The sequence below is a fragment of the Coptis chinensis genome, chromosome 5, assembly GCF_015680905.1.
Source record: "Coptis chinensis isolate HL-2020 chromosome 5, ASM1568090v1, whole genome shotgun sequence".
NCBI lineage: Eukaryota > Viridiplantae > Streptophyta > Magnoliopsida > Ranunculales > Ranunculaceae > Coptis > Coptis chinensis.
Window position 1 is genome coordinate 76856321 of NC_141460.1, and position 14982 is coordinate 76871302.

Here is a 14982-nt window from a genome sequence, read left to right on the forward strand (position 1 = left end):
ACGCAATGTAGTTAAATAAAAGATGGCTGAAAATGCACATAAAAAATTGCAAAAGAAATTGATTACCAAAACTGTACCGAACACATTACGTAATAATACGAAAATTGATTTCGACGACGTATGCCAGCGGAATAGCGATATCAGGATTAGACAGTTAAAATTAAATGTAGGGGCAGTTTAGTAATAATAGAAAGAAAATGAAGTTAAATAGGAATTGGATTCAAAGGTTTCAGATTAGATAAAAATGTGGAGTAGATAAGAATTAAGATTAGAGACGAAGTTGGATTAGAAAAGAATCCCACCAGCAATGGAAAACCAGCTCGACAAAACCTTATATAAGTGTTGGCTAAGCTCCCACAACCCGCATATCCCAATCCATCAAAAAACATTGACACTCATCAACCAACACTTGGTCAAGGCTCCCATTAGGCAAGTACACGTAAACATGCAGCTGCACTTCGTTTGCGAAACAAAAGCCCAACAACTGGACGAGAGTCCCTGAAGTCATAGAAAGCTATAGCACAGCAACGTGTTTCGCATCAAACAACTTATCCATGTACACCGACCCAAAACCCCCCTCGCCAAATTTAAGTGAGACAGAGAAAGTAGTCATAGCAGCTTGAAGGGTGTGCAAATAAAAACAAGAGATTCGATTATTTGTCGAAAACTCCGTCTTCTGATGTCGCCCGATCTTCTGGCGCTTTACAACTTAGTGTCTTCTTCATGTTGACTAGCAGGTATGTTCCCTTGACATTAATCTCGGATTAGATATAGACTTGCTTTGGTTTGTATAGATTTAGAAAGTTGCATGTGGAGGAAGCTCTGGACGTGCAAAAACACGAAAGTTAAGGAAGAAACGCTGTGATGGTGATACTGATGATGGCGCCCATATTCAAAACTAATAAGAGAGTTGTACAACCCGTCTTTATCAAATAAGATAGATTTTTTAAAAGTGTAAACCACTATTAGATCAGACTGCTCGAAAATCTTAGCTGCAGCTTGGCAAAAACGAGTGACAAAACTACGGAGAGTTTCATCACATTGTTGCTTGATGTTGAAAAGAACTCGGACACCATTTGGACGTTTTAGATTATGATGAAAACGTTTCGAAAACTTCTCGGTTAAGTCCTTGAACAGACGAATAGATCGTGGGGGTAATTTGCCAAACTATACCAACGCTTCCCCTTTTAATGTAGAAGGGAAAAGTTTGCATTTTAAAGCATCATCACCTCCCAATAAAACTAGTTTGTTCATGAAATTAATCACATGAAGCATAGGGCAGCCCTCAACATCATCATATTGATCAAACTCTGGTTGTTTGATGTCTTTGTTATGAGTAGCCCGTTGAACGGTGAGAGAAAATGTGTCCAAAATACCATCTTCAACTGCCAGATTTTCTAGTGTCGATTCAAAAGGATCGCTGTCCAGAAGAGCTTTTTTAATAATTTCTTTGACACGTTGAGGAGTCATCAGATCCATATCTGCTAGCTCGTAATCATAGTTGGGATGACGCCTATGGGAACAAACGGAACGAGAAGAAAACGACGAAGATTCATCGTGATTGTGTCGAGATGATTGTGGACGGTATAGTGTAACTGCAATACGATATCCTTCAGAATGATAAGAATCGTGTCGCTGAGGTATTTCTCAAAATTGATTGTTTCGATTATGAGTGCACCATTATTATGTTCGTCACCCAAATTCCTCGGGACTTGCCGATAATCCATAGGACCTTGGGGTGCAGGCGAACGGTTATTAGCATTACCTTGCCTACCGAGAATGTGACCGGGCCTTGGCGCAGGTCGGGGAATTTTGTTCCCATTACTTGGAACTCATTGATGGCTGTTGCGAATATCGTGAATCTCATCCTCACCACTTAAACGATCTCACACACTGTCATGTCGTTGGCGTGTGTTACGTTATGGTGTGATAGATACAACATCATCTACGAGTTGAGTCGATCATTTCAAACGACGCTTGTAGTAGTTGTTCTATTTTCGGACATTCTTGAACTTTTTAAGAAGTGCTTCGCGAGACAGTTGACTGACATTATCCGCATCAGATGATGGAGAATCGTCAGAGCCAATAACCTCGTGCTGAATAATTTAGCGCATTGGTGGAACGACAGTATTAGGAGGTATTAGTTCGTTATATATCGCCAAGTTGACCTTGACCATCATGGCCGTGATGATCGTCAGTAATTGCATCGAGACTTTGAGCTCGTCGAGTATGCGTCATAGCTTTTGCAAAACGTGATAGAGGGTGTTGAATAAGAACTGTAGATGGCGCCAATTTTGTTTCGACCAAATATGATCAAAATACTAAGTGTTGACGAAAGAAATGAAGAACGTAGAAAAGTAGTAAAAAAGTGATGGTGATCAAGTGAATGATGAGACTGTACCTTTCGGTTGCCTACGTACCCAAATTATCAATGGGGGTCAAGTCTCAAGAATGTAGTTTTGTATGAAAAATAGTTTGGTATTTATATAGGTAGAGTAGAGACTCCTTGTAGCTAAAATATTCTTGTAGCTTAAGTAATTGTGATTGAATATAACTCTTAACTGATAATTATCTCTTTGATAAGAAACGAATCTGGACATAAATTAATGTGCATTAGTGGCAAGCCATGTGGCTAAGGTTCAGCCTTAGACACATGAGTTAATGGGCATGTACATTGATCCATGGTATTGCAAATTGGGCTTTAGCCCTGTCGTTTAAACGAATAAAATAGAGACCCCTACTAATTGGCGTTTTCCACGTAGGTGAGGTCGAAACATTACCAAAAGCTAGTGTATCCAACTTGAATGAAGTCATAAATATATTAACACATTACTTATTGTAGGTACTTTATATATAAGCAATTTTTCACCTACGAACAACATTTAGAACAAATCCCTTAAATCAAAATCGAAAGAAAGTAATTTATAAATTATAACACGATCCCTTATTACTTAGAACACATTGCTAATAAAAGAATGTCTCTTGGGAAGCCCTTTTCTTTTACTAAAACTAATCCCTGAAATCAAATTCCATATGAGATTGAACTGCAACCATGGACGGGAGAAGATGTATCTGGCTCACACATTTCACACTATGTAATCTAGCATAGTAAATAACTATATAGGAACCTAATTTGCAAAGCACATCTAGTGAAGTAGAATAAATTGGGGAAAACTTGTAAATCTGCCTTCTACATGAAAAAGAAACATTCTTCCTTCTACATGTTTCTTGTCATTTACTTTTCAAAATCCGAATTGAATAACTTTTACACGAACATAATTGTTTCGATAATCTTGCATATATATAGTAATAAAGGCGGGGTGATAGCTAAGTTTATAGTGTGGACTTGTTCGCAACTAATTAGTCACAAAATGGTTAAAACCATAAATCTAGAGCCAAAACATTTTCAAAGAAGAACTATCAAACCTTTTTAGTATTAAGGCTTTATTCCTCATCAGATGATGTTGCTTTACTTATTTCCCACATACGCTAATCAAATATATAAAAGCGAATTCTAAAAAAATCTCATAACACCATTTAAACGGTTGAGTCACTTTTGGCAAATTACTTGCCCTTCACAATGTATACATCAGTATATGAACTGTTACAAAACAACGACAATAATAGCTAATGGAAATAACCTCACCAAAGAAGACATTGGTTCATTTCTTCTTGGCTGCATACATTCTTACCTTGACTCCAGATGGGTATTTCTACTCAACACTCTTGATGACTCTCACAGCAACATTCTGACGAATGTCCCTCATAGCAAAATGACCAAGTGGCGGGTATTCAAAGAAAGTCTCCACGACCATGGGCTTAAACGAAATCATCTTCACATATCCCGCATCAAGACGGGTCTGGCCATCCTTGGAAATACCAGCTTCAAAACCTCCAGTAGTATAGTCAATAATGAGGACATCACATCAGCCTGCGCTGGGAAGTACCAGTAATCATATTCTTGATGAAATCCCGATGGCCGGGGCATCAATAACAATGCGTGCAATAGTACTTGGTGGTCACAAACTTTTATAATGCAATATCAACGGTGATACCATGTTCCCTCTCGGCATGTAGCTTGTCCAGAACCCAGGCATACTCTCAGCAGCCTCTTTCTCAAACCTCTCCATCACACGCTTATCAATATATCCAAGTTTATAGATTAAATGTCCAGTAGTGGTCGACATTCCAGAGTCTGCCAGAGACTACCAACCTATTTGGCATCATCAGGTGGTCAATGGTTCAACTTGGACCTACAGCTAAATGTCCCCAAAATTATAGTCAATGGTTCAACTTGAAAATAGATACTTAGAGTGCGTTGCTACCTACTTAAATTGATTAATTAGTCACCTACGTACTCACCTCAAAGAAACCAGCCTCAAAGTATCTCAATTCAAACCATATTAGCGTACTTATTGCACTAATGTTAGTTATGTCAACCATACACACGTTGTAATCAACTTGAGCATTGTTTGTGGTGTCCTTATGCTTCAAAGTTCAAGCTAGTGTGAAGTAGCTAGGAGGGTACCAAGCTAATTACAGCCTGGCATGATTATAAATGCGGACTACCAACTACAAATTCAGCTGTTCTAAATAAATTCAGCTTTTTTCTATCGGAAAAAAATAAAATAAATCAATAAATAAATAATAAGAAAAATCAGTTGTTCTAATTGATATTGGGGCAACAAGTAAGGCCACCTCCAAATAAAACAATTATGAAAAATTGTAACATGATAATAAATATAATAACCCAATAGAGATGCTACTTTGACACTCTGACCTCACTCTGATGCAATAAAATAACCCAACTTTAAGTAAGTCGAAACAGTAATCGTACCTCAATTGATTCGATGAAGAAGAGCCTAAACTATTAGAGATGAAAGAGATGCAACGACCAACTTTCATTGCTTTATTATAAGTACTCTTATCAGATTCGAGAGACCTATAGAGAAGTATGAAGTTGAAGAAGATGCAAGTCTGTGTACGTATTGAAGAAAGAAGAAGAAGTTGGAGTAAAACTCATATCCAATGCAATGCAATACACATGCACAAACTTGTAAATCTTACACGGTATTATTAACAACACAATAAAAAATAGAAAAATAAGAAAGACCCATCACTACTACAGAAAAGCTCATTTACCACTGTTATATACAGTGGTAAAAAGTTTTTAGCCACTGTTTTCAAACCGTGGTAACAACTACCGTGACAAATACTTCTAATATAACCGTGGTAAAAAGTATCTATTATATACCACGGTTTTAGCTAAAACAGTGGTATTATGATTTACAAACCGTGGTTAATGGTCTTTATAGTTTTTCATCTGAGGTGAGTTGTGGAAAATAGTGATGCTATATACGATGGTTGGATAAAAATTGTGGTTTATAAAATATCCTTATATCTCAGTTATTACAAAACCGTGGTTTATAGACATTTAAAAAAAAACCCTAATTATTCGACGGTTGGATAAAAACCGTGGTTTATAGAATATCCTTATATCTCAGTTATTCCAAAACCGTGGTTTATAGACATTTAAAAAAAAAAAAAAAAAAAAAAAAAAAAAAAAAAAAAAAAAAAAGACCCTAATTATTCGATTCTCATCATTTTCAATCCTGGAACCTACAACCTGTCCATTTTCACCATATCCATATTAGATTTAAAAAATTACTCAAATAAACAATTCATAGTGCAACAAACAAAATAAATAAATTTCGACATTGAATAATGACCAACTTGTTCCATCTAAAACATCAAAATAATAATGACCAACTTGTTCCATCTAAAACATCAAAATAATGGTGACCAACTCCTCCATGTCTAATACCATCATCACTCTCCAATTTCAAGCCATCACCAATATAATGAACTACAGGAGCTTGTTTCAAAGTAACTATATAAACTGATGCCCCTCATTTCTTTTCATGAAACAAAACACCCTAAGTAAGTTAAAACTTTCTTCTTCAACAGTAAATTCTAAAACTTTTCTAGTACTTAGCTCATTTCTTTCAAGTACTAGAAAAGTTAACCAACAAAACTAAACACACTAGTCTTCAACTACTTTAACACAAGTTTAAAATGTGTCCCATCCAGGAATATTAGCTGTGGCCTCATTCACCTTTGTCACCAACATGACCTGCAGTTGAAAGATTTTGAATGTAAGGGATTGAGGACTAATGAAGTTTTCTTATAGCTATCGGGTGTTAAATGCTAGCACAAACGTAAAGATATAATGTTATGTATGAATAACATAAATAACTTTAGGCATATGGCATACCACACTCTTCGGAACTCCAGGTGGTGGCAAGGACAAGTTTCTTGGTGGAGGACCACGAAGATACGATCTCTTGTTGAAGCACCACTCCCCAATTTTTCCATATGTTAGCTTCCCCTGTAAATGTATCAATTAATAAAATAGATAACTTTAGAACCAATAATGCATCTATCCCATTCATGTGAATGTGTCAACAAAAGGAGGATTAGCATTACTTATAAATAAAACCAAATGAGAAAAGATAAAACCATCGCCAATTCTTAAAGGAGTTTACAATTAAATGGGAAAAATGTGACCCACCTTCAAAGAGTAGTCACATCCATAAGTATAATGGATAATAAAATTCTTTCCAACCTCAAGATCCCATGGGGGCTGTTTCACCAATTTTGAAACGTTTTAGCACATGACATAGATAATTTTTTTTATCTATCACAACTTTAAAAAAAAAAAAAACAGTATCATAAAGTCTTTTCGCAGAATATGTTGCACGCCGTGCAATGCAGATGCAACAACATATCCATACCTTGTTGATACAAAAAATAAAAGAAACATAGATAGCATGTCAGCAACATATGGAGCTATATGCACCAATTGATTCACACTGAACATAGAAATAACCTTTATAGAAATTTCACTTACATTTCCAGCACCCATCCAAAAGTCTTGTCTATCTCTGGATCATTTTTCATACTAATTGAGACATTCATCCATGTAGGGAATTTTTTTTCCAGCATGGACTATATTCAAGAAATTTAGTTCTAATGAGATGTGGACATGACATTTTTGACAAGCAACAAATGAAGCAGAGAATGCAACATCACCTGAAATGCTAAGGAAGATAATAAAAATGACAATATAACAGCAATGTAATACGAAGAAAAGCAACACCTTTAATAGTAGCAACGACATTAGTAACAATAGTAATAATGACAATCATTTTACGATCGTGATCTCTAATTAGTATTATTCGCTCCCGGGCACCTCGCCTTCTGGACGAGTGGTTACAACTTTTACATTCCCTTAGTATCTTTACAGAATCGTGTAATGCTAATGAACCACACAGTATACACATGCCCATCTTGATTTTGCAACTTTTTGTCCATTGATACATCACAAAAAATCTACATGTTGGTGAACAATTAAACACCGTCTGTGACAGCGTGTGAATCTTAATACATGCAGTTATCATTGTACACGTAATAGTAGATTGGCGGAGATCCACTCAACACTAAGGTTCCATAAGAGTGGTTATCTTAACTTCGGTAAAACGGACCTAAGGGTGCATTGGTACAAAATAAAATAAGAGAAATGAGAGTAAAGTATACACTAGATAGGGGTCCAAGTCTATCCTACCCTAATCAGTATATATTGGGCATCTCCAAATCTCCATAAATTTCTCATCACAATCAATTAATGACGTTGAAACTTTTCAATAAATTATGGGAATATGGGCTAAACAGAGAAGGAAATGAAGAGCCAGTAACCAGTTAGTATATGGATGTACACAGAACACCATACGTAACAGAGACTAAATCATGAGCAATTATTATATAATTGGTTTATCTGAACCACATTATCAACAAGAAACTCTACCTTCTTGATAATTACAGGAGAATTGCCAATGGGATCAACATTTGTGACAGGACCCTTTTCCTCCAGATAAAACTTTCTTATTAATTTCTCATTTTCAGCAGGCTTGATATAGAAAAATGGAAATGCTGTTGGATAGCCTCCATGTGCCAAGTTTGGCAGAGGTCTCACAAATACGTGATCCGGCTCCGCCATCAGAATATATCTGAAATGGTCGTAGAATGCACAAACTTTATGATTTATATTTCAAAAGAAGGAAGCAAAGAAACACCATCATTTTGAAGATAAACTTACTCTTCCTCAAATGTTGCTTTTTCCAGCCATTGAACAAAAGCCCATGGCCTATTGAAGACAACATAACCCTGGAAAACAGAACATTCAAAACCGTGTGAATTTTTTTTATTAACTCAATCTTAGTAATAGTTATTGCTCCATGGTTGAAAGGGAGCAATCAAAAGATGAAAACGGACAATGAAAATAGATGAGCAAGATATAGGCCATGGGCCATGAAAGTTCAAAATTATATAAAAAGAAACTGACTTGTTTAACTAGTAGTACAATTGATATCACTATTATCTCGCTTGTTAAAGGCCATGCCAGGCCACTGCGGGCCATCGCAAGGCCTCTACCAGGCCATCCCAGGCTATTATAGGCCATTGCTAGGCCTCTATAAGCCACTAACAGGCAAGCTAAAACCTAAGTTGGCCCTTCAACAAATTCACAAAAAAAAAAGTAACAAGTTCTCAAAAATGCAAGGATAATAATTATACACCAAATTTCCTTAGCCTTATATTTTCTTACCTCCCCAACAAGTGAACAACCATTATATTTCAACAGAAGGTTATCTATCGATCAATGCCCATTATCCTCAAGAAAATCAGGTGGCATTTCACTTCCACAATGAGACCAATGATCTTCATATAGAGCTCAAATTTTAATTCAGAAAACCAACTTGTCCTACCAATACGGTATATCATCTCTTTCATCTTGCTGCAATAGCTACAAAGTCCATTTTTTACATTGAAATACACAAAATTTGAGTCCAAATTTTGCAAAAAAAAAAAAAAAAAATCTTTAATTTCAGTAATAAGAGCGACCTTACAATATTTTAAGTAAAGTTTTTTTAAAAAAAAAAACCAAGAACTTACTTGCACAAAAAAAAGTAACCTTGCCACTTTATCCACGGGAGAGAGAGATAGAGCAAGCTTGTTTGAAATAATACATCAGTGGCATAGTAATAAGGGATAAAGATTACTATTAAACCAAAATTTGGATTATCTTCCCAAAATTTTCCATAGACCTCGCTGAGATAAATAATGCGACTGGAAGAAATTGGGGAGAGAGATCGAGTAAAAGAAATTGGGGAGAGATCGAGTTGAAATTGGGGAGCAAAATCCCTAGCCATCGATTTACAGGAAGTTGAAAGAGGGAGTTTTAGCCGAGAGCTTTTGCCCCCTTTTTCCGATTTTTATTTTGCAAGCAAGTTGTTTTTGGATAGACCACTTTTTATCCACCGTAGGTGTGATTTTCCAAAAAACATAAACAACCATTTTTCAGAAACAGTGGGGTATGTGGATATCTAAAAACAAATTACCCGATATTTCGTTGTACCGTTGTATTAGGCGTATTATATACCACTGTATCATGTAAACAGTGGTATTTGCTTGTACCAAAATTAGATATAGGAATTGTATCGTGGTAAGTGACTATTAGCCACTGTTATTATGAACACAGTGGTATATATCATTTGACCAACCATGGTTAATGACTATTTTTGTAGTAGTGCATACTTATATGATATTAGGAATATTTTGCCGTTACAAAAAAAATGTTCTTGACTATAACTACTTGCAAAACAGAACTAAAAGAACAATTAATAGAAAATTAGTCTTATCAGGGTCCCAGGACCACCTGCAATTCTGATGTTGAGAATGCGTCGATGTCCATGCCTTCATCATCAAGAAGCTCCACTATATCTCTTGGTTGTCATAAGGAGGCTCGAGTCCCAACTTAATATATATTTCTCTAACACACACACCCAATCTCAAGATCCCATGTACTACACATCTGCTGATAAGTACTTATATATGTTAAAGTAGGCTCTCCTGGTCTCAAACATAGAAGCTACGAAAAACTACAATATAAATAATGGATTGTGATTATGATACAATACAATAATAAATAATATTCCTACGTAACTCTTCAGAATCCAGATAGGGCATGCAACGATATTGAGCATTTTAGTAATACAGTATAACAACTATAACATTTTAAGTTTATAACCTACTGAGTTCATAGCTCACTACACAAAGTTGATTGTTTAGAATTTCAAAGAAAATGTTGAACGAAACAAACATACGATGAAAATTTTTGGTAGAGAACAGTCATTGCCAACTAAGCTATAGTTGACTGAAACTTACTTGCACTTGGACAAATGGCTTAACCCCGTAGATTAATAAATAAGCAGTGGTAGCGTATGTTAGTTAAGTATTTTGTATTTGCAATGAGGTGATATTCAAGGGGGTTAGGGAATTAAAATAAATATTAAAATATTAAAATAAATAAAAATAAAAATAAAAAAATTGCCTCATAGAGTAGAGCATTCAAACCACATTAAGGCTTCGGTATACTCTTTCTGATTTTGTTTAGAGAAGTGAAGCTCACATCATATAATGGTAGGTACTACGTGTGATTCTTATTATTTGGAAATGATATAGCCCATCTATGAGAGTGACAATCAATCGAGCAACTGGTCCACAATGAAATTCATGGTTTATTTTTGAATGGGATATTCTCTTATATGGAGCTGTTAGCAATTAGCGCAAAGAGAACAATTCTTTTCTAGAAGAAATTGATATACAATGGTCTCACCTCTTAAGAGTGTCAAGCTGACCTCCCGATTATGATCTGTGGGTATGTCACAACCGTTTGAAACTGAAGAACACCATTTGCTTCAATCTCGATCTTGCATTAAAAAAAAATTGGGCATCAAACAAAGATGATCCAAATAACTTGTTGAATTTATAAATATCAATTATCATATCATGAATCTTGCAATAGAAAAACACATCCATGTTTTCACTGTTTTGGATATTTCGCCAAATAAATGTAGAAGATGCCTACCTTCGCATATACGCACGTTGTTTTGCAACTTTTCATGACCGACCTTTGCATTCCCATCATTTACAACCCCTGTAAGATTAAGATTTGAAGAATGATCAGGTCAAAGAGATATTAGGTTGTCGACTGAAGACGGTCATTAGGGATTGTAGAATTGAATTAATGACTTTTTCTTTTCATTAGTTTCTGACATGTAATATGCTATCACCATGCATTATTTTTCTTCAATGTCAATGCAGCATGGTGTCTGTGGATATTATTGGATGTTTGTTAAATTGAATGTTAGTGGTGATGCTAGGAGAGTTGTGACATTGATATATTGAGAGAAACCAAGAAGAAAAACAATGGAGAATAATATAGATTGATTGATTGAGAGAGAGAGAGATTGATTAGGGTTAGAGTGATTGAGAGTTCTCTATCCAGAGTTACATATTTATACTAACTTAAAACATGATAATAAAAACTATTAGATATGGATGTCCACACTTATAGAAATGTGAGACTTTACATATAAGACATATTCTAATACTGTTGAATTTATTTTATCCAGTATGTCAATTACTATTTTTTGCTATCAGGTTTTTAAACATAATTTCTTGCAAGCTACTCTTGCCTTATTTATCATTTTTGCTTAAATAGTATATCTTGCCATAGATTTGAGTGTGTTATGCCATTACCTGAAGCGGAAGCCACGAGGATAGACGTGGGCGAGAGATGATGGGTTCCTTTAGTGCACATTGAAGAACTCTGTGGAGTCTATGCTCCTTCAATTCTTTAAATCTACTTGTAGCTCAATCACCTGCGGATCATGAAAGGTCTCGTTTTTTGTTAAAGATGGAATCGAGATTCGGGTCTTTGTTGGTCATTGTGACAATAGAAGGGTGAGAGTGAGATTCGGGAAATGGGCGTAGGCGAGGAGAGAAAAGGGGTTGTTGAATGGAAGCGTGCAATTTTTGTGTCATGGCTGCCAGTTTGGCTCGATGCAATAGTGGGGCTATTGTGAACTCTTGCTTGGTAGGGAAGAAGATAAGAGACAATCGTAGCTTCAGGAGAAAAGTTAGGTTTTCGGTAGAATTTGTATAAGGTTTATTTAATTTGTTATTTTTTTTAAATTTGAGAAGTCCATAGAAAATTAATAATATATTAGGGAGATTTAAACAAACCTGGGGAGATGTCACTAATTATTATTCCATCCAATTTTTTAAGAGCCAATCATATTGCTCGAGGTGCAAAATGAAGCGATATGGTGAGAAGAGAGAATATGTGTGAGCTTATATATATATATAGATTCCTCATCATTGTGGGCTTGCATTTTCTTTTTAGTTCGGCCTCTTTTAGGTCGAGGGTTTTGTAAAGCCAAGAACCCCTATAGTTGATATGTGCGAAAACTAACCGCTCCCCAAGCATGTATATATACATATATATAGATTCCTCATCATTGTGGGCTTGCATTTTCTTTTTAGTTCGGCCTCTTTTAGGTCGAGGGTTTTGTAAAGCCAAGAACCCCTATAGTTGATATGTGCGAAAACTAACCGCTCCCCAAGCATGTATGTCTCGTAGTTTACCGATAAAATACTACTTAATAACTAGGAACTAATTTGAAGTTTATATGTTAACTTTATATGCTAAGGGCATCACCAATGGGACCTTTATATGTCCCTCGATCTTCAAATTTAAATGAACAATACAAAAATGGGCTTCCAATATAGCCTCTATATAGGCCCCTATACCACTTTTTAAGACTATTTGTATTTCTATCACATTTATAGAGGACCCTGTCCGTTTCGTGAGGTAAATAGAAATATGTCCATAAACATTTCAATGGCTAAAAACCCTAGTTGGTATAAGGCATATTTTTTTTAACACTGTTTAAGTTACAAAATACTGGAAACGTAGATTTAATAACATTGTTCCTGCTAAGATTGGAACCTTGCACCCAGCCCACCCACCCGATTTTCCCAAACCAAACTTTGCCACTACTAGTCCACTATCAACTGGATTGGTCAGTATATTTGGATTTTAGTTTTGATTATAAAGGTTACGTTGTACAACCCATCATTTAGAGATCCTTCATACAAGGTCTCTCCTTCAACCTAACCTTTAAAATGGTGATGTGGCCCTCTATTTGAGGGCCTGCATTGGTGATGCCCTAACTAAAATACATATAGTTAATTTTATATGTTCTTAATTTGAAGTGTTATTATGTCGCGTGCACAACTACACATTGCTCATAATCACCTCAAGAAGAAGCAACCGTGCTGAAAGCACTGAGCTGTCAGTTTGGAGCATGTTGAGGTTTTAAGTGTTATTGAAACCGTTCTTGCAGCTTCACTGTTTAACCTTTAAATTTGGGGTACAAGAAATTGGTTAAGAGGACCAATTTCGGGCCAAAATCACTCTAGAGGACTCTAGAGGACAAGGATTTTAAAAAATCACTCACAAAACCAAATTCCATGTTTTAATAACCCACGGATCAGTGTTTTAATTAAAATAACCCTTGAGGACACAATAAGTTGGCTCGATCTTTTTTCTTTTCCTTAAATACCACTTTACCCTTCCATGTTTTATATACAATAAATCACATGCCTTTCACTGCTTTTTATATATATAATAGCTTGAAAACCAATTTTCGAGTGAAAATAAATATGTATGAACAATAATTGTTTATAGCTCATGTTGAGATATAAACAATGAATGTTTATACTCTAATAAGTGTTCTTACTAATTATACGTTATGTTGATGGTATAAACAATGATTGTTCATAGTTCATGTTGAGGTATGAACAATGATTGTTTATACTCCAAATGTGTATGAACAATGATTATTCATACTCCAATAAGTGTTCTTACTAATTATACGTTATATTGGTAGTATGAACAATGAGTATAAACAATTATTGTTTGTAACTCATGTTGATGTATGAATAATGATTGTTTATATCCCAAATATGTACGAATAATGACTATTCATACTCCAATAGGTGTTCTCACTAATTATACGTTATGATGATGGTCATTGTTCATACTCCAATATGTGTTCTTATTGATAATACATTATATTGGGAAATGAACAATGATGGTTCATAACTCATGTTGAGGTATACACCGGGTCATTTTTGTTGGGCCAGACTGTTTATTATTTCGCATCAGGAGTAAACTTGACATTTCATGTACCCGATCAGTTTATTTATTTCACGTCAAGGGTATACTTGATATTTCATCTACATGGTCCTTGTGAGCGATTTAAAAAAAAAAGTTTTGACAGTAATTTTTTCGTCCAATTTGTCCTTGAGAGTTAGGGGTTGTTTGTTTTTTCAAGTTTTAGCATTCAGAGGTGTTGAAACTTAAGTTTTCAGTATTCAGAGGTGCTCAAAGTTGTTTGTTTTTCTTGGTACTCTTCAGTGTTCCGCGGTCTCTTTCTTCCCGAATGTTGAAACAAAAAGCGTATGTAAAAATCCCAACTTTGTTCCTCTCTTGCCCTTCATTAGCCCCTCTCCTTTCTCTCTCTGGTATGTGTAAAACCCATTTTTCTTTAATATGGAATTCTTCAACTTATATCTAATGATGGATTTTGTGATAAAGAAGATAAGATAAAATTGAATTTGGGCAGTCCCGATTGAAGCAGTTGAGTGTTTTCTGATTGGATCAGAATTTGAGTTATACTTTTGAAAATGGAGAGAGAGGGCATGTTAGATTTTTGAGTTATTAAAAACCAGTTGTGTTTGCTTCTCTGCAATCACTTGATGGAAAGGTGGGTCTGCAAGTGCTAAGGTTTGGAAAAGGAGACAAAGATCACTATATTGTACTCCCCATCTTAAATTAGCACTATCTACTACTTATTTCTTATTCACAGATTCATATATCATAACAAGTGTTGGGTGTCAAGTGTGTTGCACTTTGAACAAAATACAAACCTGATTTGGTGTATACCTTTTTTCTCCTTAATTTATTTATTTTTTCATTTTGATATTTTTATGAAAATCAATCATTTGTTAATTAAC

General features: G+C 35.3%; 1 protein-coding gene across 1 annotated transcript; it reads right to left on the minus strand.

The window, feature by feature from the left end:
* Positions 1–5942: 5942 nt before the first annotated feature.
* LOC147499006 (hydroxyproline O-arabinosyltransferase RDN2-like) lies at positions 5943–8518 on the minus strand. Its single transcript, XM_086563396.1, has 8 exons — positions 8402–8518; positions 8156–8223; positions 7865–8066; positions 6911–7008; positions 6729–6794; positions 6572–6647; positions 6275–6388; positions 5943–6133 (listed from the first exon to the last, which is right to left on the minus strand). The coding sequence occupies exons 1-8, from the start codon at positions 8516–8518 to the stop codon at positions 6071–6073; spliced, it is 804 nt and encodes a 267-aa protein (XP_086419522.1). The 3' UTR covers positions 5943–6070.
* Positions 8519–14982: the final 6464 nt, after the last annotated feature.